Source organism: Glycine max, chromosome 12 (assembly GCF_000004515.6).
Source record: "Glycine max cultivar Williams 82 chromosome 12, Glycine_max_v4.0, whole genome shotgun sequence".
Classification (NCBI taxonomy): Eukaryota; Viridiplantae; Streptophyta; class Magnoliopsida; order Fabales; family Fabaceae; genus Glycine; species Glycine max.
Genome location: NC_038248.2, coordinates 41,022,049 through 41,045,242, shown reverse-complemented (window position 1 = coordinate 41,045,242; position 23,194 = coordinate 41,022,049). Strand labels below are relative to the sequence as shown.

General features: G+C 33.0%; 2 protein-coding genes across 21 annotated transcripts; both read right to left on the bottom strand.

Moving 5' to 3' along the window:
- Positions 1-1,395: 1,395 nt before the first annotated feature.
- LOC100783695 (uncharacterized) lies at positions 1,396-7,224 on the bottom strand. Of its 20 annotated transcripts, none has more exons than XR_005887652.1 (6): positions 7,079-7,224; positions 6,125-6,343; positions 5,839-5,914; positions 5,549-5,572; positions 3,631-3,873; positions 1,396-2,652 (listed from the first exon to the last, which is right to left on the bottom strand). XR_005887652.1 is itself a non-coding variant. In XM_041007656.1 (5 exons), the coding sequence occupies exons 1-5, from the start codon at positions 7,130-7,132 to the stop codon at positions 3,806-3,808; spliced, it is 441 nt and encodes a 146-aa protein (XP_040863590.1). In that variant the 5' UTR covers positions 7,133-7,224; the 3' UTR covers positions 1,396-3,805. The 20 variants fall into 20 exon arrangements, 10 of the variants coding, with proteins under 10 accessions (XP_040863590.1, XP_040863591.1, XP_040863588.1 ...); XR_005887654.1 differs by having other exon boundaries at positions 1,396-2,583; XR_005887653.1 differs by having other exon boundaries at positions 1,396-2,442.
- A 3,312-nt stretch (positions 7,225-10,536) lies between these two features.
- LOC100783162 (cellulose synthase A catalytic subunit 3 [UDP-forming]) lies at positions 10,537-18,282 on the bottom strand. The gene is made up of 15 exons (XM_003540479.5): positions 17,884-18,282; positions 17,240-17,417; positions 16,923-17,118; positions 15,773-16,005; positions 15,558-15,672; positions 15,262-15,439; positions 14,712-14,978; positions 14,251-14,596; positions 13,995-14,132; positions 13,655-13,780; positions 13,344-13,556; positions 12,980-13,244; positions 12,665-12,867; positions 12,010-12,360; positions 10,537-11,322 (listed from the first exon to the last, which is right to left on the bottom strand). The coding sequence occupies exons 2-15, from the start codon at positions 17,261-17,263 to the stop codon at positions 10,738-10,740; spliced, it is 3,240 nt and encodes a 1,079-aa protein (XP_003540527.1). The 5' UTR covers positions 17,264-17,417; positions 17,884-18,282; the 3' UTR covers positions 10,537-10,737.
- Between the last annotated feature and the right edge of the window lie 4,912 nt (positions 18,283-23,194).

Here is a 23,194-nt window from a genome sequence, read left to right as displayed (position 1 = left end):
ATTTACCATTAAATATTTTCTGTGGATCAACATGGTTGGTGGGATACTAAATTTAATGTGAGAGATCTTTGTGGAAGGAAAAAAAGAAGAAAGAAATTAAGGTTCGAAGATGTTGATAACTCCTCAAAAAGGAACAAAAGAAAAAGCTTGTGTTTGACTATTGAGCAAAAAACTGACTCCTTCCGATGTACCAAAATAAAGAAGAAACAGCAGCAGTGGCCTGACTCCTACCTATATTTCAACTAAAAAGATAAGGATAGCATTCACGTTCAAGACTTTTTCGATGAGTGCTTAAAGGTCAATGCTTAGTTGCTCATACATAATCCTTTTTTGAGTAAATGTAATTGTCTTTAAAAATTATTAAAATAAATTGATTTTAAATACATTTCTTTTGTTGAAATGGTAAATGTGTAGGTTGAATAACATTGGCGATGGCAAGACAGGTTACCCAACCTATTGTGGACAAGCTCGATGAGGATTGCGCACTATAGTCGACCCAACAAAAAAAAAAACTAAATTAAATTAAAATGTTGTCAAGTCTTGTAAAAATTCAATTTTTTAGAGCTTTTGACAAGTTTTACAGGCTAAACCTGCATTCGACTATGATCGAATCAGATTAAAAAGATTCACTTTTAATTTGGATTCAACATTTAAAGTCAATTTGTATATTTTATCAAGGGGATTTAAGTCCATCTGAGTAATTTGACCCATTTTTTTAATCTTTAAATAAGATATAAGTGAAAATAGCACATAAGGAATTAACAACCTAAAATTTTCTTCTATAAACTTAAAATAGGTACCAAATGAAAATGAAATATGTGAGAGACTGAGTACAAGAATAATATCAAAAAATTTTGTTTGCTTTTAAAGTAGTTTTTGAGAACTATTTTTAAAGCTAATATTTCTATTTTAATTAGTTTTTTAAAACAAAAAATAAAACATCTCTAAAAGTATTTTTTTATTTTCTATTTTTAGTTTTCTTTTACTTATTTTTTTACATACTTTTACGTATTTTTTATGGTTTCTATTATGTATATAAGTCCATTCTTAAAAATTGTTTTATGAAATATTCCTTAAAAATATAAAATAAAAACATCCTCACAAATCCTCTAACTATAGTGGAGGGTTTAACATTAAAAATCATATCAATGTGGTTACAATGTTATTACATCCTCACAAATCCTCTAATTATAGTGGAGGGATGAAACTTATCTTAAAAGTAGTCCAGATGAAGATGGCGCGAATAAATTATATGTTTTGTCCTTTTAAGTAATCAAATTTATTTAGTTTATTCGAATTATTTGAGACTCAAAATAATTTTGCACTAGTACTTCATTTCTTTTTCCTTTTGGCAACCGAAAGAAAGATAAAAGAAAAGACAAGTAGACGATATCATTCACTAAATTTGGGTGCTGGTATTATCATTATTATCATCTACATGCATGCACTGCCATTATAGGCATAAACATTTGCTTTTGCATAAAAAACTTATCGAGACACGCCTGTTGATACTTCAATATTTAGCAGTGCTATTTTAGCTAAGATATCCACAAGCATGCGCGTAATTTAGGTTGTAAAAGTCATGTTCCATAGATTTCTTGGACTGTTCAATTCGTTTTGAAGTCTAATATGCAAGATTCTCTAAAAAGTCAACATCATTGGAATTTAACTAAGTATTTAGCTTTATATATACTGCATATATACAATATTTTCTAAAAATAACTTTGGTCGTTTAAGTCAGTTTCGATATATAAGAAAATGGGCAGAGTATATGCAGTTGCTTTTGATTGCGAGGAGAGAAATGAAGCACAATGTTGAGAGATACCAAGAGTAAACGGGGAAAAAAAGAAAGAAAAAACATGGAAGAAAAAATGATAAAGAAAAGAAAAAAAACGGAGAAACAGATTAAATTTAACTTTTAAAAAATTCTAATTATATTTTTTCGTAACATAAAATTGTTTATTATTTTTGTTATAAAAATATTCAATTTGAAAAGGTAAAATAAAAATAAATACAACACATTTCCTTATATTTCACTGCACTTTTGGAAGAGGGGGAGAAGGAATATTTTATATATATATATATATAACGGATCTCACATATTATCTTACAAATATTTTATTTGCACCACCAAAAAAATCTAGCACTTTTTAATTATAAAAACTGGTTACTTACATAAAAGTTCGTACAATTAAGAATCTTATCAACCTCTTTTAATTATAATACTAAGTAAAAACTAATTCTTTAACTTTTTTTTCACTGCTCTTTTTTTTTTTTAAGGATACTGCTCTATTTCTCAAACATAATAACTAATATCCTTTTTTTTATGCAACCTTATAATTTAAAACCTTTTACAGGCCAAGAAGCCCAAGTGCAACAAGGCCAAGAAAACCAAGCCCACAACTCAGAGAAGCTTCGATCCCTTCTCAAGCTTCCACAAACCTGTGAATGGTGTAACAGCAAAACAAAGAGGAACGAACGAAGAAAAAGAAGGGAAAAAAAAAGTAAACCGGAAATTAATGAAAAAATGTTAGGTGTAGAAAAAATTTGCCTGGAAGAAGCAAAGCCCTAAGATTCCAATAGCTGTAAATGGGCCATGATCAATGTTTGAGGAGAAATTGGCTGCTATGAGGCCCTCAATATCCCATGCAACTAATTTATACGAAGATTAACATTGCTAAAAATATAAGACAAGAAATGAATCGTCTATCCCTATCCTGGCTACCCACACTTTCTTTTCTAATGCCTAAAAAATTAAGAACAGTGCTACTCAGAACCTGTTACTCTAGCATCGAAAAGGAAGGTAGCTCAAGATGTGGGACCACTAAAGACGCAAGAGCCAAAGATTTATTACATAGACAATGGCATCAAATCCAATATTAATTTCAAGCAAGTGTCCAATGGGCGGTTTGAATTGTTTTGAAAATGGAATTTATAATAATTAAAACAATGATATAGAAGTGATGTCTCAAACACCTCTGGTCTTAGTGGATATCAACATGGGCCAACAAACTTGATGCTGGGTATGCGGATCCTCTTTTCTATTTTATAAGTTTGTTATTAAGTTTCTCTATGACATGTCTTTTATCTTGTGGAAATGTTCGTGGCAAAGTTGGTAGGTGTACTTGGCATTATATTCATGACTTAGTTTTGCTACTGATGTACTAGGCATCACATTCACGACTTAGTTAAAACCTATCATCCTTGTATTTTCTTTTTCTCTGAGGCTCATCCTCCCTTTGCGAGAGTTGAGAACAAAGTGGAAATCTTTGGGTTATAAGGTTGTCTTTATCCAGGAAGGCTCAAGATCATTCCAACACTATATGGTTCCTATCTATCAGAATTCCCAGTCTATTACCTTTATGTTAAAGAGGCATAATGTTACTTGGTGCTGCTCCTCAATCTATGCCTCCCTTAACCCAATTATCAGAAGTTTATTTTGGGACTACTTCATGGGCCTAAATAAACAAATTTCTTGTCATTGAACTATGATGAGAGATTTCGATGATATTCTGTCCCCTATATAGGTTCCGGGTGGCTCTTTTTTTCTACTTCAAGAGCCTTTTTGTGTGCTGAGATGATGGATAGTTGCAATATGATGGACATTGATGTCAAAGGAAGGAGATTTACCTGGAGAAGCTCATATTAGGAAGAAGCTTGATCGGTGCATGCCCAACCCTGATTGATGGTTTGCTTATCCTCATGCATTAGTAGAGATCCTACCTTCACACAATTTTGTTCATAATCCCTTGTTGCTGAGTTTCTGGGAATATCTTTCGTTATAAAAGGATTTTGGAGGCCCACCTTAAAGGGACCCATAGTCAGCTGGATACTTCATATGATCATGCTTTAGTTCTTTTTGAGAAGAAGGAGCTTTGGGACAACATATACAACACGATTTTGCCCAAGAAAAGATATTATGGTTTCAAAAGTCAAGAGAGAATTGGGTCAAGTATGGGAATAAGAACACAAACACAAACAATTATTCGTCGCCATAAAAAAAATAACTGGTTTGAATATTGATGGTATATGGTGTATGGATGATGATATTCTTAAGAAGGAAGCCCTCTCTTTCCTTAAAATATTGTTTCAGAAGAATGATTATTGTTGTCCCCAAAGCATGGTGATTAATACTATTCTGCGTATTAGTGATGAGCTTTATCAAGGCCTGATGAAGCAGTTTTCATGTCTGAGGTTAAACAATCTCTGTTTGCTATGAATCCTTATGAACTTTGGGTCCTGATGGCTTCCAGCCTATCTTTTTCCGATCTTATTGGGAAACTGTTTCTATGACAGAAGGCTTGGCAGAGACCATTATTGTGCCTATACCTAAAGTTGATTGGCTTATTACTCTTAAGGAGTTTAGACCCATAAACCTTTATAACGTTAGATAATTTCTAAAAAAGTGTTAGTTAACCATATCAGACTTATTTAGGATAATTTTATTGGTCCATTGCAGAGCAGTTTTATTCCTAACAGAGGGCCATCTATAATGCCATCATAGCTCAAGAGATAACCTATAACCTATAACATGCATAACAAGAAAGGAAGACAGACTATCTTATGCTTAAAATTGATTTTGAAAAGACATATGATGTGTAAATTCAAGTTTCTTGAAATTAACTCTTTGAGGAGTTTGGATTTCCTATGAAAATTATTGACTTGATAGAGCGTCAAAGGCATTTTATTTTCCATCATTTGTTGTTTCATTTGGCATTCCCGCAATGACGAAATCTTCAATGACAAATCTGGCCTATCTAGTTTGTTACAAATCAAACTCATTCTCTTCAAAACGTGCTTCTTCAACAACCCAACACCCAAATTCAAAGGCAACCTCTTCAAATTAGTTGGCTCCCTCCTATTGTCAATTCCTACAAACTTAACAGTGATGGAAGTTCTATATGGGAAATGAATTTATTTATGGTTACGTGGGTTTGTGTGGTACTACATCCATCTTCAATTCATGCAGAAGGGTATGGTATTCTTCGTGGCTTGGGAAAAAGGCATCACGCCTTTGGATTGCGAAACAGACTCAAAAAAAAAAAAAGAAAATGGCTATTGATCTCATTCTTCTTAGCCATAAGAGGTTACATCCTTATCATCCTCTTTTTCAACAGATTCGTCATTTTCAATCTCTAGACTGCCAATTCTCTTTTCAACATTTTTACAGGCAAGGAAACATGTGTACAGCCGATGGCTTGGCAAAAGTTGGCTCCTCAATTTCCAAGATTTTGAGATTATGAATACTTGTCCATGCTCTCTTTTTAATCTGTATTTAACTGATGTAATGGGTTTTACCCACAATAGTCCTTAGTGTGGTGCTGTTTTGTTTCTTTTTTTTTTTTCCATTAGTAAAAAAAAAACGAAGATAAAAATTTACACTGTACAAATAAATTGGTAAGAAGACACAATAAATGTGCCCTTTTAACCTTTCAGCATCACAACTTAGACCCTTTGGCTAATTTTCTTTAAAACAGTATACATTTGATTTAACAGCTATTTTCTTAAAGAATAATAATTATGTAAATTCAGGAAAAAAAAATCGTACCTGGAAACTGAATATTGGTAACTCCTATAAAAATAATAATAAAAAGAAAAACTATATTATCACCCCGTTAGCCATCTTGCTATAAACAATAAAATGGAAACCATAACTAGAAAAATGAAAACCATCGTTACTTGGGCATTCCACAAAAGGAACAATTAAATGTACATTAAAATTGAAAACGTTGGCACAGTTGGGATGGGAGCAGCTACAATGGTCATAATTCATTCATGCTTCTTTATTACTATGTTTTCCCCTAGGTTTCATACTTTGCTTCACAAGCTGTTTAAAACCTTTCTTTGGGCTATTCATTTTCTTCCCTTCCTCTTTCTTCTTTGCTACCAACTCTTCTTCCAGCTGCAAGCAAAGCTTTCATACAACACATTAGAGTCCCCTCTTAGACTAGGGTAATAATCATGTGATACCTCTTAAATGCATAAGACCCCAAATGAAAAAGAGAGAAAAATATAAAAATTGGAAAACAAGTATAGAAATTGAAGTGTAAAAAATTAAGTCATATTATCACCACATCCATACAAGCCAAGATCAAACGGTCAATAGATTTCCACGTGGAGATACCTTTAGCATTCGATCCTCCACCTGATTGAGCCTCTCTATCATCGTTCCTTTGGCTTCGGTCTCCATCATAATGTTTTCAATCGGACGGCAGTGCTTCTCTAAACTCTTTGGGGAGAAATCAGTGGACGACACGTGTCCGTCACTTCCACTTGTTGGAGTAGATGCACACGAGCTCTTCGGAGATGGATTGCACCCTCTAATTTCCTCCAAATGCCGCAACTGAAGTATTTTCATTTTTTAAAAAAAATGAAAAATGAAAAGCATAAAATTAAACAAAACTTCTATTTCATTTAAGGACTATGGCCCAACGTAAAATTAACTTGTACATAATTCCCTTTTTTCTTTTAAGAAAAGATGGTGCTTTTTAGTCAACTAAAAAGCAATTATGAAGTTATTATTGTTTTTATAGTCCATTAAAAAGCCTTATAATGTTCAATTTCATAATAAACTTCCGATATATAGTTGTTCTAATAATACATACAACAATGATACAAACCTAGTGAACCAATGTAAATTCTTCGCAAATCTTTGACAAACGAAGTTTAAGTATCTCTCTTCCGTAGCTAAAGATAATGTAGACGAAACAGTACTGTAACTCTATATATAACTAAAATTTGGTAAACCAAACTTTCACACAGTAATTTAGTTTAAATCATAAGAAATTTTGAATTGCATAAGCATCTTCTACTCTACACTGTTCATTTAATAAGAATAACTAACTAATTTTAAATTTTCTCTATAAAAAATATCAACACCTTTTGTTTTAAGTCCACCCTTTAGTCTTTTTTCCTCCTTTCCCTTGCTTGTGAGTTATAAAAGAATAACATCACGCTCCCTAATACTCAATTTTTCAAATATTATTGAACTAAAATCATGTTTTACTACTCTAATCTAAATAAATTCAAAGAAGAATTGCTAGGCAAAATAAAGCTACTAAAGAAGGGGCATTCTTACCACATTATCCAAACGGTCAATCCTAGAGAGAATTTTTTCCTCAGTGGCAGCCATCAGTTTTCGTCACTCACCTTGGTGTAGTCTTCTACGATTTTTCGAGCTTGAACACTTTTTGGTTTTGGATTTTCATGGTAGGTGGTTAATATATATAAAGGAGGAAGAAGAATGATTCCATGGTGCCACGCGTCCTACTCTTACTGTGGGCTGCTAGCTCCTATTCGCATCTTTTGCCACGTGTGATGGTAAAGGTTTTGGTGAGAGTGATGATGATCCATTGACCTCACTTCAAGGACACGTAATGGAGGCGCATGCACTGCATGAAATTGCTGCATGACACGTTCCATCCATCGTATCTATCTATATGCAGCTTAATTTGTTTGTTGTGTTCTCGTAAGTGTAGAATATATTTCATAGGAAACTGAATAAATTTGTCTAGCTAGTTATCTCTAGGAGGCTCTTAATTAGTTTATTGAGATTCTATATTCATATAGATAATATTATTAAATGCATATTGCGTCATAACGTAGCTATGAACAATGAATCCAAGCACGCAGTTCCAAACCTGTTCTGTTCAAATGGGACAAAAAAATCCAAAGCCTGCTATGACTTTTTGCACGTAATATAACTTGAGTCTCTAACCTGTTTGCGGATAGACACCTCATCATAGTTATTAGTTATTATGCATCTATTAAAATTTATCTAAAGTTTTAGCAAGCTTGTTGGTGACTCAATCAGTAAGGAAGAAAAAGCAAGATGGCAAATTATGAAATTCAATTTCATCAGATGGCCAACAATATAGTTGTCCAAATGTTACTGTGAATAAATCAGCACTTGACTAACCCTAATAGGATGGCCCGAATTGACATCCGAAAATAATGCGAGTCTTTATATATTTGAAATGTGAAATATAACTTCGGACAGATAAGAATATTGTTAGTCTGCATTTGGCTATAATTTATAACCTTGTAACCACTAACCTTCACAATTGACAACTAGGTCAGTGGATCTAATTAGTAAACGACTTATATATAGATAAACATTAGAATTCAATAAAACAATACTAGTAATATACTTTTTATCCCGCTTCTTTTAACATATACTTTATTATTAGTTAAAATTTATTTAAAATAACAAAATGATAGAGGCTTATTAAACAACAAATAAGATTCACACAATTTTTTTTATTATTTCTAATAAATTCCAATCTATAACAGAGAATGTGTTATGTTGCTAGCATTTATCTCATTTAATATATCCTTTCACTTGGAATCTTGCATCATAACACTAACACATCAAGATCTCACTGTAGAAAGACCCCAAATTTGCTTCCAAGGGAGTTATCTCCAACACTAGGTTCTTGGGATCTCTCAACCTGGTGATTAAAGGTCTAATTAATTGGAAGCAAATCAATTCAATTGCAAAACAAATACTCTCATAGAGATGTTTTTGTAAGGTTGCATGCTCCTCATCTGTTATCGGTTCAATTGCAAAGCAAATCAAATCTAATTAAGGTAGCCCATTGTTTCCAATCGGCTACTTTCTCAGCGAAAACCCTATTGGAGTCTTAATCATCACAATCAAATTAAGACTTTAACTAGGTTAAAAACACATCGTTGCTAATTCGAATAAAAAAAATCACAACTGATATTTGATTCTAAATTCCACAAATATAAACATATTTGTTTATTAGAGTCACTATGGAGCTAAGTCATCCATTCGAGAATCGTGATATTCCAATTCTTGAAACAAATCCCGCCATCAACTTTCACTAACATGATTTTAAATTAGGGTTGCAATGAGTTAGAAAACTTTTACACATTATGAAAAAATGACCATTAGGTCGCAATATGATTGCGATCAGTCAAAATACCTTGATGTTACGATAACAATTACGATTGCAAACTGATATTTAAAACCAAGTTCACTGATGTTGAATAGCCTTTGATTCCAAAAATTTATAACAGACATCTAGTAACTTGGTCCAAAATGAATGCACTTTGTATTCTTTCATGGTGGTTGCAGCACCCGACCGAGCATCCTCCGCACAGAAACACAGGCATCCTCCCATTACGTACGTACTGCCATAAACCAATATAATTTATAACAGAGGCGGCGGCAGTACGTGAAATCTCTGAAAGTTACCTTCGCTCTACATCAAATGCAATAATTCTGCAATGATCATCATCATAGGTGTGAACCAATCAACGAAGAGTCTCATTCAAGAATGACCCCACTCTCACGAATATGTACAATATTAGGCCAAGCCAAGATATAAATAATAAGGAAAATTCTAAGGAATATCTATCTTTCAAAAGAATTTTAATTTTAATATTTATCTTTTAAATTTGATTTGACTAGTATGACAATTCCTATTTTGCACTGGTTAAAAACAATAATTTACAAACTTTTATACTATTATAATTTTTTTTAAAATGTCAACACATGTTTCAAATTATTTTGTTATTTTAAAAAGCATATTCTTTAAATTTCTTATTGTCTCATGCATTATTGTTTATTTTTAAGCAAATATTTATATACATAAGTTTCTTTATTTATTATTGAAGAGTTATTTTAAAAATACACGTAAAAACGAATATGACCGGTGCAAATGCACGTACCTAACTAGTTGAGATTATATATTTATTAGATAATGTTGTTATATGCATATGTTTGTGTCGTACATGCTCTGTTGAGATGAGACAAAAAATGCAAAGCCTGCTATGACTTTTTGCACATGATATTATAACTTGGGTTTGTAGCCTATTTGGGAGTACTACCTCGTAGTTATCACGACCAGTTTCGACAAAATATTTACAAATTATTAATTATCTAATATTTATAAAATTTATCAAAAGTTCTAGCAAGATTGTTCCTAACTCAATCTGTATGGAAGAAAAAAATAAGATGACAAATTGTGAAATTCAATGCAGATCACCCTAAAATATATTTGTTCAAATTAGCTAGCTTTCTCTTTTGGTGAAAGGTATCAGATTGAAGAAGTGCCTTCACAAATTTTACACTATCAATCATGATTTTCAAATATCCCAAGACTACCCTCCATGGAACCTTCGTCTAAAACAGCCACCACCGTTTCAAATAGGATGTTATTTAAGGAATGCCTTTTTTTTCTGAATTAATAGTATTTTTTTTTACTATGAGACAAGTATTTCTAAATGAAGCAATCAGACTCGGAGATAAATAAATTCAACTATAAGCAACAAAACTCTGGCTTAAGTAAGCAATGTAACAGCATACTCAAAATTAGAAACTATCAAGGTGGCCACCAAAAAAATACGAAACTTTTAATTTAAATTGCTAAACCAACCTTATTATTAATGGGCTGGGTGATTTCAGAATTGATAGTATACCAAGATGTAAATAAATGCAAAAGGTCCTCGGTTTTCTTATCACAGGAAACACTCACTGAGATGTATACATACAAAATGTGAACCTCCGAATAGCTTATAATACATAGCTACTCCAGAAAACTGGAAGGCACGTTAGTATTACAAATAAAACAATACCACAAAGTTCGGTTCTAGTTTGTTTTCTTATGCATCTTCTATAAACAACTGCACATAACTTAAACATAACGGCTACAAAACAACAATTATAATTACAACCCAAAACACAATACACTACACTTGTCTTTTGGTCTTCTAGCAGTTAATGCCACACTCCTCAACATCAGGACCAGTGACCCTTGTGGTGAATGGATCAATTCTAACCCACAAGAGTGAGAAAATGGATGCAAGCAGAACGGACCACACCACCACAATGGTTGGTGTTCTGTTTTGGCGCCCCATGAGACCTTTGAGGAAAGGGTATAGATGGATGATCACCCAAAATGCAAAGAAAAGCTTACCAAAGAGGGGTCCCCAAGATTGGTAGCCACTGTTGATGGCATAGGAGATGCCAGCAACCACCCCCACCAAGTTTATTATGAGAAGGGTTGTTGGAGGAATAAGAAGGGTGGTCCATTTGAACATGTATAGTTCGGCAAAGTCTCCGTCTTCATCCGAGGCCTTGGAGGTGACAGTGAAGTTGGTGTCAATTCCAGCAAGCACTTTGAGCAAGCCTTGGAAAACAGCAAAGAGATGTGCCGAGACACCACCGATGACCCAAAACTGTTCATTCCTCCACCACTCGTCGATTCCGACACCACTCCACCTCATCTCCAGGATTCCAGTAGCAAAGATGGACAGAAAGAGGGAGATGAACCATATGCTAGCAAGGTTGCTGATCTGCAAGCGTAGTAAAAGTAAGTTGGAATATTATGTCGCCACAAGACAACCGCGAGCTTGATTATCATGACAAAATGAGAAACAAGGTTTTTCGGGATGTGTTTTGAGTGTATTTCACCACTCAGCTGAATGATCTATTATATTTATATTCACAAAGTATTACAAAGATAATCAATCTCCAACTACAATTTACAAGAGAGCAATTAAGTTATCAATACTTCCTAAGATGCAGTGAACCTAGCTATACAAAATATCAAGGAAAGAGAAGCAATGATAAAAAAATGCTCTTTATTTTCTAAAAAGCTCCTATTTTCCAACAGTTATGAAAGTAATTTCTAGGAGGAACACAAGCGAATTACAATTTTGGATGAAATAACCAAAAGAATGATTAATTGAGTCAAGTGTTAAACCATGCATTAATGTGCTTAATCACTTGCTTAGTTAATCATCCAAAACCGAAAATATGTCAACTAGCATATCCTAAATTGTAGTCGGCATTGGTTAATCATCCTAAAATGAAAGTATGTTAATTCTCATATCATAAATTGTAATGTAATTCTTCCGAGAGAAAAAATTCCCTTTAAATATTCAAACATTATTTTGATGCGCAATATCATGATTTATTCAAGCATCCCTTTAAATGACAACTGATTACTGCTTTACTATGTCTATGAAGAAATAACAAACCTGTGGAATAATGAACTTATTAGTCAGCAGACAGACAGCAGGCAAGATACAATAAATGAGAAGGGGAATGGCAGTGACTGGATAGATGGTGGTGTTCACATAAGCAAACCTTTCAAGCCACTTTAACCTTCCACCATAACCATACCAGATGGGACAGTGTCGGCTGAAAAGAATTTCCACGGAACCTAAAGCCCATCGAAGCACTTGGTTTAGACGATCCGAAAGATTGATGGGAGCAGAACCTTTAAACGCTGGGCGCTTAGGCATGCAGTATATAGACCGCCAACCCCGGGCATGCATCTTAAATCCGGTAAGAATATCTTCTGTGACAGAACCATAAATCCATCCTATCTGTGGAACACAAGACAAATAGTAATTATCTTTGAAGATAATTATATAAATGCATCCTTTTTTTTCTAATAACATGATAGTCAACCAATACCAACTCATTAAACTGACTCAAATCATAGGGCACTTGGTGACTTCATGTAAAACAAACATTAAGGGAAATTTTTGCCTAGCTTATATAATTCAATTTGTTGGATATGTAATGGATTAATTTGTTGGCACTAATATGCTAAATTGATAGGATTAGAATGCAACTTGGGAACAAAAATCAAAATCAAGGGACATTAAGCATAAGATGACACCACACCTCACTTCCCCAATCAGTTTTATCCTCGTAACCACAGCTGATAACATGAATAGCCTCCTTAAGAAGAGTTTCTGGAGTAGCAGATTGAGGAACACCACCATTCTCCATAAGCGTAGAGGCAACAAAGACAGCGGACTGACCAAACCTTTTCTCAAGACTCATTTGTGACATAAGTAGTGATTTCTCATCATCAAATCCAGTACCTAAAAACATATGAATGAGAAGTAAAGATCTAATTAATTGGAAGCAACTAAAATAAATTACTAAACAGATACCCTGAAAGAGAAGCCAGCTTCAAAAAGATAATAGGCTTACCTTCTACTCCTTCTTCTATATCCTCTAAATTGAAAATGGGCACAGTTGGGTCAACATGCTTGCTAGATTTTTTCTTGTCTGATCCTTTCTTACTAGATTTTGAACTCTTCTTCCGAGTTCCACCACAGAGTGATGATAACAACCCAGGCTTTTTATGCTTGGGTTTAAGAGGAGGTTCATAACCATATAAAGCTGTCCTGTTGAAGACACATCCAGTACCCACATAAACAGGACCTTGAATGCCATCCAAACCTCTCAAGTTTATCTGTTCCGCAAGGGTCAAGAACAGAAAAGTATTACAAACAGGTCAAACCTCATAAAGGCCACAAGAATAAAAAACAGTAACAAGGCATAAGATACTTACATCAAAGAAAACTGTATTACGATTGGCATATCGATCATTCCTATCAATACCGTCAAACCTCTGCGGAAACTGGACATAGCAAACATGTTTACCAAGATTGGGATCCATCATAAAGCACATAGCTTCCCTCAAGGCCTTGCTGTTGTTTATGTAGTGATCACAATCAAGATTCAATAAGAAAGGTCCATTGGTAAGGACTGCAGATACTCGAACCTGCAAGTTATATAAATCACAACCAGTAAGAAGGCTGTGTTTGGGAACATGTGTGGAGATAAATAACTTTCACATTTTATATTGTTAATGATACTTACAAGGGCATTCATGGCACCAGCTTTCTTGTGATGTTGGAACCCTGGACGCTTTTCACGAGAAACATAGACTAAACGTGGAAGTTCATTACCCTCAGTGTCAAGTCCTCCACTTTGGCCCAAGAAAACCTGCAGATATAAAATGCAATCTTAGTGAATGACTTTCTCGTGTAATTAGCAACACAAAGAAATTTACATAAATATATTCCTCCACAAGGGTATTTCGGTAGTCTTAAGTTTTAAAATTGTAACATGTACTCTATAGCCTATATCGTAAGACAAAATTTGAGAAATAACTCCAAAGCTAATAAGTGAACAACAGTTTGTAAAGAATTCGACCAACCTGGATCATTCCTGGATGGTCTCTGGTGTTATTTCCAGGCCACGGGGTACCATCTTGCATAACCCATCCTTCTTCAGGAACTTTCTGTGCCTTTGAAACAAGTCCATTAATACGAACTTTAAATTCCTCATATTCTCTCTGAAACATAAAAGGGAAGTAATATTAAACGATGCCTTTATGAAATTCAAAACTCATGCAACGAGCATAAATGCATGCCCAGCCAGCAGAATAATCTTTTTGTAAGTTAATCTATTACCTTCATTGCTCTACGATCCTTGACAAATGATGGATGAACCTTATCTTTCAAGTAGTCAATCTTTTGAGAAAAATACCACTCAGGCGCACGGGGTTCAATGCTATACTTCTTGCTAAAAGGAACCCATTTCCTTGCAAATTCCGATGTCTCAGCAAGTGCTTCAAATGTCAACATAGCAGCACCATCATCAGACACATAGCAGGAGACCTTATCCACTGGATAGTCAACTGCAAGAATAGATAGTACGGTATTGGCAGTCACAAGTGGAGGCTCCTTTAATGGATCAACAGTACTGACAAAAATGTCAACAGCAGCTAGTTGTGACGGTTCTCCTTCCCGATCATACCTGCAACTCACATGAATTTGGTATCAAAAGAATATCATATTGAAAAAAGAAAACCTACATGCCATATGCCAAAATTTCCCGTACAGAAGAATGGTGAAGTTCAGAAAGGCCCTACCTCAGTGCAAGCCTGTCAAGATATGTTTCACGGTTTACAGGAAGCCACTTGGGAAATTGATCCAATATCCAAGATATGGCAAACCAAATCTCACATATAACTGATACCAACCACAATGGATATGCATTGGGAACAGGATTTGTTATCCGATAATGCAAGAAAATGCAAAGGATAACCAGCCGCAGCATAATGACCATACGATATGGATTTATCCTAGAAGATGGAATAGAAACCTTCCTGGAAAGAGGCTGTCGAGCTTCATCATTCCTGCATAAAAAAGATTGCACTTATACAACAGAAGAAAACTATAGATAGTATTTTACAAGACAGTTAATTACCAAACCTTCTTATGGTTTCAGTCATGATATATTACCATATCATATTGTTAACCACTGAAGAATACAATAACAGTACATATGCTATTATAAGGCATACATGACATTAAAAATATGCAGTTGATAGTTGATACTGTCGGAGAAACGAGCAAAGAGGCTTCCAATACAAGTAGAGCAGCAATTTTTCTGACAAATAGGTAAAAGTAAATACTCACAATAAAGAATCATCTACAAGCACATCAGTACTAGCATCAATATCTCCAGCTCCTCTTTCAGAAGCAGCCTGGCCTGTGCTCATTGGAACAACATTCTTTTCTTGCTTCATCTTCCAGCCATCAACTCTTTCTTTCCATGCAACATTGCCCAATCCTGGATCCCCAGCCCTGATATTTGCTGCACAAGAATACAACCAAGTACCTCAAATCACAATCAGATAGCTAGATAAAGAATAGTAGCAATCATATATCACAATAGATGAGAATGTGCATAGTGAGAAGGAGCAGAGAGATACGAGATTGATTAATGTCAGATGAATATGGAATATTATGGACACGCTTTCCACCACCAACTGCAGGAGATGCCATTGAGAGCCTCTCAGGTGAGGCTGCAGACAACTCTCCAGATACCTGAAATAAAAGATATGCCAAATTTCATCAGAGACCCGGAATTAAAGGCGAAAGTTGGAAAAAACTAATAGACTATAATGTAGGAAGCTAACTGAATGACCTCTTGTCCACTGGTCAGCAGAGGAATGTGGTTGTGAGAAACATCCTTATCATAATTTGGAGCACCAACCTCCTCTCCTCGTGGGTATGTCAATTGCCAGCTTAACATGCGCTCTGAAATCTTCTGCTTTTGGTTTTGATTTTGATTTTGATTTTCTGAATCATAATTGAAGTCACTGGCATCAGCAGCAGCAGCACCATCCTCTTCCATGTCTCCAAGAATTGCAGGACTTCCTGGAATCATTTAAATAAGTAGTTTGATCACTATATAGAGTCAGAAAGTAGAAGTTCTTTATATATTGACCAGAGATTGCAGATCAAAATAGGTGTGAAATCATGAAATTTTTTAAGTAGTGTACTGTGCAAGAATAACATATATATCTCGCAACTATAAAATCCTCATGACTAAAACAAAAGGAAGGGAAAACAGAATTCTTAATCTAAGCATTTTATGGTTATCTATTGAAGTCTGCACTTTATGGGGGAATAATAAGCCTAGAATAACTTAGCAACCAAGAACTCAGTCCCTTCCAAACCCCACTAACATTTTGCAAAATGGAAAACAGCAATGCAAGTCCACTTGATTATGAAACTACAATCACAGATAATTAAAATATTTGGAAAACTTAACAATGCACAAATCATAAATGTTATCTTCTATATACTATCTATCCACTCAGCAGATTTGACTTGAAGAATATAGAAATACCCCGCAGAGCAGTAAATAGTGACAGTATGAGTGTGCTCAACATGTAATCAAAACTGTCTCACTTGTTCATTCCTAGAGTGTACTAAGATTGCATGCTTTGTTTAGTCTAATCTACTCTGTTTGCCTACCCCAACATTTAAAAAAGTTCCAATTCAGTAGTTCATTTAGTAAATGTTTTGAAGCAAAAGCATATATCTCTCATTTGGTTCACAGGAAAGTGGCCAATTTGCTTCCAAGTGAAATTTTATTACAAGACCATGTGCTTCGGGCCGAATAGAAGCCTAAGGCCATATTCAAATCACATGCTACCCAATTCATTCACATTCAAATTTTGAATCTTCCATTGTTATAGTCATTTGCAGCTTCCCCAGTTGCACTGTATGAATGAAGAACAGTGAAAATTAACACAAGACATAACGGAGTCTAGGTTAGCTTCATTTACCCTTGTGCCTCTTGTACCGGGTTTTGCACTGGGGGCAAGATTGATTCCCATCCTTCCTCTCATACTCATAGCAAGGCCTGCAGACAGGGAAAGCGCAAACATCGCACGCAACGAACGGTTCACCATCCACAGTCTTCCCAACACCATCACCACAAATCTGGCACACTTGGGCACCCAATGCTGTCACTGGCTTTGCCTGAACAATGAAAATGGCATTAAAAAATAATCATCAGGCATCAACCAACAACCATTTCACCCAAAAAACATCACAAAACATTGGAAGAAATCAAACAGAAAATTTATTTATATATACTCACCCCAGCTTCCCCTTCTGATTCCATAGGACCCTCTCTTCTTAACTCTTCTCAAATGCCAATAAGGGACCAAAGGATAGTAGTAGTTCAAGCCACACTCATCACTTTTAACACTTTCTGATAGCTGAGAAGATCAATTTGGAAGACTACCCCCTTCTCAAACAACTCCCTTATTCTTTATCTGTAGAAATTGAAGCTATTATCACAAAATAAAAGAAAAATATAGTTTCTAACAAGCATTCTCAACAGTTTCCAAAGTGAAAAAAAAAAACTTTTGATCTCAAATTGAAGCTATAATAAATAAATAAAAATATAGTTTTTAATAACCATTCTATGCAGCTTGCAAAGTGGAAAAAAAAAAAAAAAACAGAACTTCTGATCTCAAATTTTGTTTGGAAGATGAGAAAAGGCTGGGTGGAAAATGAAAAGGAGGGGTCAGATTCCAAACAATGAAGTCTCCTTTATGTACATGGCTGAGAAAACAAAGCACTTTTCCCATTACCAACAATAATAATAAAAAAAAAACAAAGAAAAAGTCCAATTTCTTTGAGATTCTCGCATGATCAACAGTAAACAGATATCCACTATCCACTTCACAACACAGACAAAGGCCATGCAATAAAACTTCATATGCACACAAAACTCACCTCAAAAAACCAAACTTCTCCACCAGTTTCCTCTGAAAACAGACAGATCAAAGAGAATCTGAAAATCCCAGATGAATTTTCACGCCATCAAGCCAAATCAAACAAAAATCTACCAACTTTCAAACTCCCAAATGACAAAACCAAACACCCCACTTCACTGAAATGATAAATAAATAGAGACACAGATCGAGAACTGAATGAGAGAGAAAAGAAAATGAGACGAAAACAATGGATAACTCTCTCTCCCCCAGAAAGGTTGAAGCGTTTGTTTTTGTCAATTGTCTTGTGAGTGATGATGATAATGGCTATGTGCGTGTAATTGTGTATAGCTGTAAATGAATAGAGAGAAAAGGAAAGGCTTTTAAGATGAGGAAAAGGACAACGGCACTGCAACTAGTACACTACCACCGACACCTGTAACCTGAAATCATAGACAAACATTTTATCCCAACATCTATTCTTAGAAAATCTTAATATTATTAAATAAATAACGTAAAATAAAATATGATACTTGGTATTGTGGCATGGCATAATAATAAAGTATAGTGTGTGTGCACTGAGCAGTAATTATTGATAATATAATTAATTAATAATTTAATAATATAATAAAGGAACCTTTTATATGTTTTTGTTGAAAAATCTTGCTCAGACTTCAGAGTCCTGTATCCAGATGGGGGGAACTGACAAGGTTTATTTGAATAAGAAAATGTTAACCTTAAGGTTAGAAGATGACAAAGGAAATAGAAAATATTTATTTTTATTTTATTTGATTAGAAATAAATGGAAATTTTGATTTTTTAAGCATTTAAAAGTAAAAGACTTTTTTTTTAGTTCAAAATTTATTCATTTTGTTTCTCAGCAGTAAAATGTTATGTTGTAAATTATGAAAGAGAAAATATTTTATTTGTTGTATAAAGAGTTTTAAATTACCATCTAATAAAAAAATTATATTGTATAATAAATTGATTAATTTTATAAAAAAGAGTGTTAAAAATCATATTCATTATAATTTTTAATTTTTTAATTAAGTAACCTTGTAAAATGTAGTATTTTGAAATTAAGCTGGCTTTAAAAAATTAAAAATAAAATTGAACTCAAAGTGAAGTGTTGAAGTTTCCGGGATGAAGTGTACTTTGGTTTTGACTATGTTTTTTGGTTTGTCAAGAGACCGTTATCTACGCGGTAACGTTGAATTTTTTTTTGTTCCCTAATTAATTTAAAAAAGAAATTTTTTTTACTGATAATTATTTTTATCAAATATTGAATTCAAATATTATGTAAATGATTTAATCTTAATTTTAATCACTAATTACCTGTGTATTCAAACACTTGATTTACAATAATATTGCCTCAAATCTCACTACTAAGCCTATCCAAGTGCTTCGATAAAGTTGGATTAGAAAACGTAAAGAGATTTTTTATTTATTTTTTTCAAACGTAAAGAGAACTCTACCAAAAGAGACTTGTTGGGCCCCTCTTTTTAAGTAGAAAACGCTCCTCTTATTTATGTTTGTTTGATTGTTTCAGACTTTTCAGTTCCTTTCTTTCCTTTTACAATATTTGATTTAATGAAAACGTAATATTAAAAACAAACACAATGAAAAATTATTATTAAAATTAAATTAAATATTTATAAGTTAAAATATCTAATTCAATTAGTTGAATAAGATATTTAATTTATTCTTATAAATCTCATAAAACTGTCGAAGATCCACTGATACACACCCATAATGAAAAACTCTACCATGCTATTGCATTTAGAGAAAAACACAATTAGTTGAAAAGTAAGTGTCGTGTGAGCAAAGGTTGACAAAGATAAAAATTGTTAGTTGAAATTGTTGGTTCATGGGTAAACGTATCAAATCATCAATAGTATTATGATAAGTAAAAGTATTATTTTCTCGAAAAATCGTGTAATACTTGATAAATTTCATAAATTTATACTATTTTGACTAATGAAAAGAAAAAAAAATTGCTATGGAAACCAAATTACAATTGGTATAAGTGCAAATAGAAACAAGTGCAAAAGCAAATGAAAAAAAAAAAAACTTTTTGGTAATTTTGTCAAACACGCAATAAAAAGGAGTTTAGCATCAATGAATAAAGGTGTTGGGTTAGATTTTATTAAGCATCACTCTCTTTTAAAACACACTTGAAAACATTTGCACTCTAGTATTAAAGTCAATCATGAAAAATCACACAACACAAATTTCTTAGTAAAAGAGATCCTAAGTTCCTTTGTCAAGCTTCAATCCTTTAACAATTTAAGATAGTAAATTGTTTTGAGCTTAATGATGATAAGATGACTAATAAATTAAAATTCATTGAATATTTTTATCTTAGTTCAAGACTATAAAAGTATTTCTCAATCACTTTCAAGTTATAAATCAAGTCATGCAATATCAAACTTAAGTCATATTCAAAGGTGTACGGCACAAAACCCTAATCAAAAGGGTCCCATTTTTTATATTATTTTTTTGTTTTCATAATTAAATGGTTTAACTTCACTTTTTACTCCAATTTTTTATTTTTGATGAATTTTACCTCCACCAAATTAATTTGACACATTTTATCTTAATATTTAAAAAATTTGTAAATTTTACCCTATGTCATTTTACTCTTAACATAATTACACTTTTTACCTTTTTTTTTTTGGTAAATTTTGCACCCAACTTTTTACTTTTTGGCGAATTTAATCCCTAATTTTTTTTGGCAAATTATATCTTTAACTTTTATGCTTATTAATTAATAAATGATGGAGGGTAGAATTCACAAGTTTCTTAAAAGTTAAGATGAATTTTTTTACTTTTTGGCAAATTTTACCCTCTTTTATATTTTTTTGACAAATTTTACCCCAAATTTTGTGCTTATTAATTAATAAATAATGGAGATTAAAATTCACAAGTTTCTTAAAAGTTAAGGATGGAATACATCAAATTAAAAAGTTGGAGGGAAAATTCTCCAAAAATTAAAAAGTTGGAGAAATAAAAGTACAATTAAGCCTAATTAAATTGAAGTTAATATTTTATTTCACATCTTTTTTTTGTTCAACTTAAGACGTGACATGTGATTAAAATATATTATTATAGTGATTGTTAGCTTTTTATGTATTATTTTTATAAGTTCTTATTGAATAAATTTTCAATTCACTTGGACATAAACAAGTATTAAATTTGTAATGACTTGTCTTTGATACATAACTAACACTTTGTTTGATTTTATTTAATTTAGAAAAGTCTTACACTAGTTTAATTATAAAAAATACTGTGTGAACTTTTTGTTATTCTAAAACTAATAGTTAAAACTCAAAAAACTTAAGATATAAACCATGCATTTATAAAAACAAGAATAAATCAAATAAAATGCTTGTTAGCACCTCAAACTTTTAAAAGAAGAAGAAACTTTGATTAATAAAACTCTTGGAACATTATGCTTAATATAAACATAAGTTGGTTAGCTTTATTAATAAAACCAAACCAAGGAAAAAAAGAGAAGAACACAACTCAAATCAGGTGTACCCTTTCTCTACAAGGTCTCCAAGGAAAGGAATTCATCTAAAAGTTGTCTGCACCATGGCATACACAATTTGAGATTATCACAATTGCATATGCCACATGCAAGGATAAGCTCACTAAACAAAACTATACATATAGTAGATAAATGAATTTTCAATTATTAATGAAAAAGGAGAAAATTAAACTAGACTTTTTATACTTCAAAAGTACCATACATAATAACTGAAAATTTTTTTATAAAACTTTGTTCATAAACTCATAATAAAACTCAATTCATAAGCTTATATCAACACTCAGATCATATAAAGACTTCATCAATAAGCGTCAAATAAACAACAACATCACAACTCATCCATCGTCATTTATATACACAACATAGTTAGAATAGCATTAACAGCATAATTATATCATAATTATCAATTACATTCAACTTTATACTTTCATCACCAGTTATCGCCATGAATCATCAAATACCATGAGTCATATATAATCATTAATCATTGTAATTCAACCGACAGAAATCATTATCACAATTGATGTATATCATAGACCACTAAACAACCTCAACTATCAAACATTGACTTTACTCCATAAAGTTTCAACACAATGAGTGATCCCTCAAGAGACTTATCCCTTAACATAATCAAATTCTATGATCTAACCATTTAGGGAGTCTCTTGGATTTATCATATAAAGAAAGTATGGTTTTATCGAACATAAACAAATGTGAATAATGACTTACCTTTGTGATTTGCAAGGCCTTACATTTCAAATGATTTCACTCCCTTATTTATTCTATAAGCTCATTTTTGTTAGTCACCATGAAAATCTTCAACACTAGGTTAGGATCACCGCATGCATCCTCAACTTACGTGTACTCATATGTTCATGCACCATTTATGCACCTTATGCATCAATTGTGCATATTGTGCACCCACTATATACAAACAACACAATACTTCTGTATTTGTCATCTCTTATGACCTGACTTAGGGTCCAAATGCAACTCAACAAACAATCATCCACATAACAACAACAACTCATCCCCTATATGCTAAAAGGGGTCACTAAAATCTTTTGGAAAATAGTTCTCAACACTTTGACACGTCACTTGAAATTAAAACATAAGGGTGATATTTGAGAAGATACCCCTCTATGTGAGACTTGCAGGTCATTTTAGTGAGACGGAATTCTAGGGTGAAATTGCCCTTCCCAGGTATATCATTTTCAACAACAAAAAACTTTTCAAAGGTTATAGCTAACTTTTCTCCATAAAGGGATGGTTCTCATACAAGATTATCAATTATCACCATTATCTCAAGAACATAAGCATTTCAACCACAATACAATATATTTCATCAATAGAGGCATTCCTTCTTAGATAAACTTATTACATTTTACTTAAAAATTTATAGGATTCATAATATCTACATTCCTCTTGTGGTAATCATATCTCAAACAATCACATAACATCCATCATATCATTAATTTACTATTCATGTACTCGTCACATTCATGAAATCATCCCTAGCTCCCTAAGCAAAGTAAGACCTTCCACACCTTGAATGTTTATAATCACTTCACCAAACCACATTTGAATATGCATTACATTATCTTAACTTATAATTCACTTTAAAATAATTTTAAACACTCAACATCTTTTTTGCATGCACTTTAAATTGGTTAGGGAACTCTCGAGAAAACATTTAAGGTAAAATAAAACATTTTGCCTTAATTTAGTTTAAGCTAGAAATTTTAGCTTCAACTAAAAAGTTGGCTCAAGCTAAATAGTATAA

Bases quoted from the DNA above. Each gene is read 5' to 3' on its own strand.
- LOC100783695 (XM_041007654.1), bottom strand. From the start codon at position 7,132: ATGGCTGCCACTGAGGAAAAAATTCTCTCTAGGATTGACCGTTTGGAT. The intron at 6,344-7,078 runs GTAAGAATGCCC...AAAATACTTCAG, and splicing joins TTGACCGTTTGGATAATGTG to TTGCGGCATTTGGAGGAAAT. The intron at 5,573-5,838 runs GTTTTAAACAGC...TTATTTTTATAG, and splicing joins AATGAATAGCCCAAAGAAAG to GAGTTACCAATATTCAGTTT.
- LOC100783162 (XM_003540479.5), bottom strand. From the start codon at position 17,263: ATGGAATCAGAAGGGGAAGCTGGG. The intron at 16,006-16,922 runs GTAAATGAAGCT...AAATGATTCCAG, and splicing joins CCGGTACAAGAGGCACAAGG to GAAGTCCTGCAATTCTTGGA. The intron at 12,868-12,979 runs GTAAGCCTATTA...ATATGTTTTTAG, and splicing joins TATAGAAGAAGGAGTAGAAG to GTACTGGATTTGATGATGAG.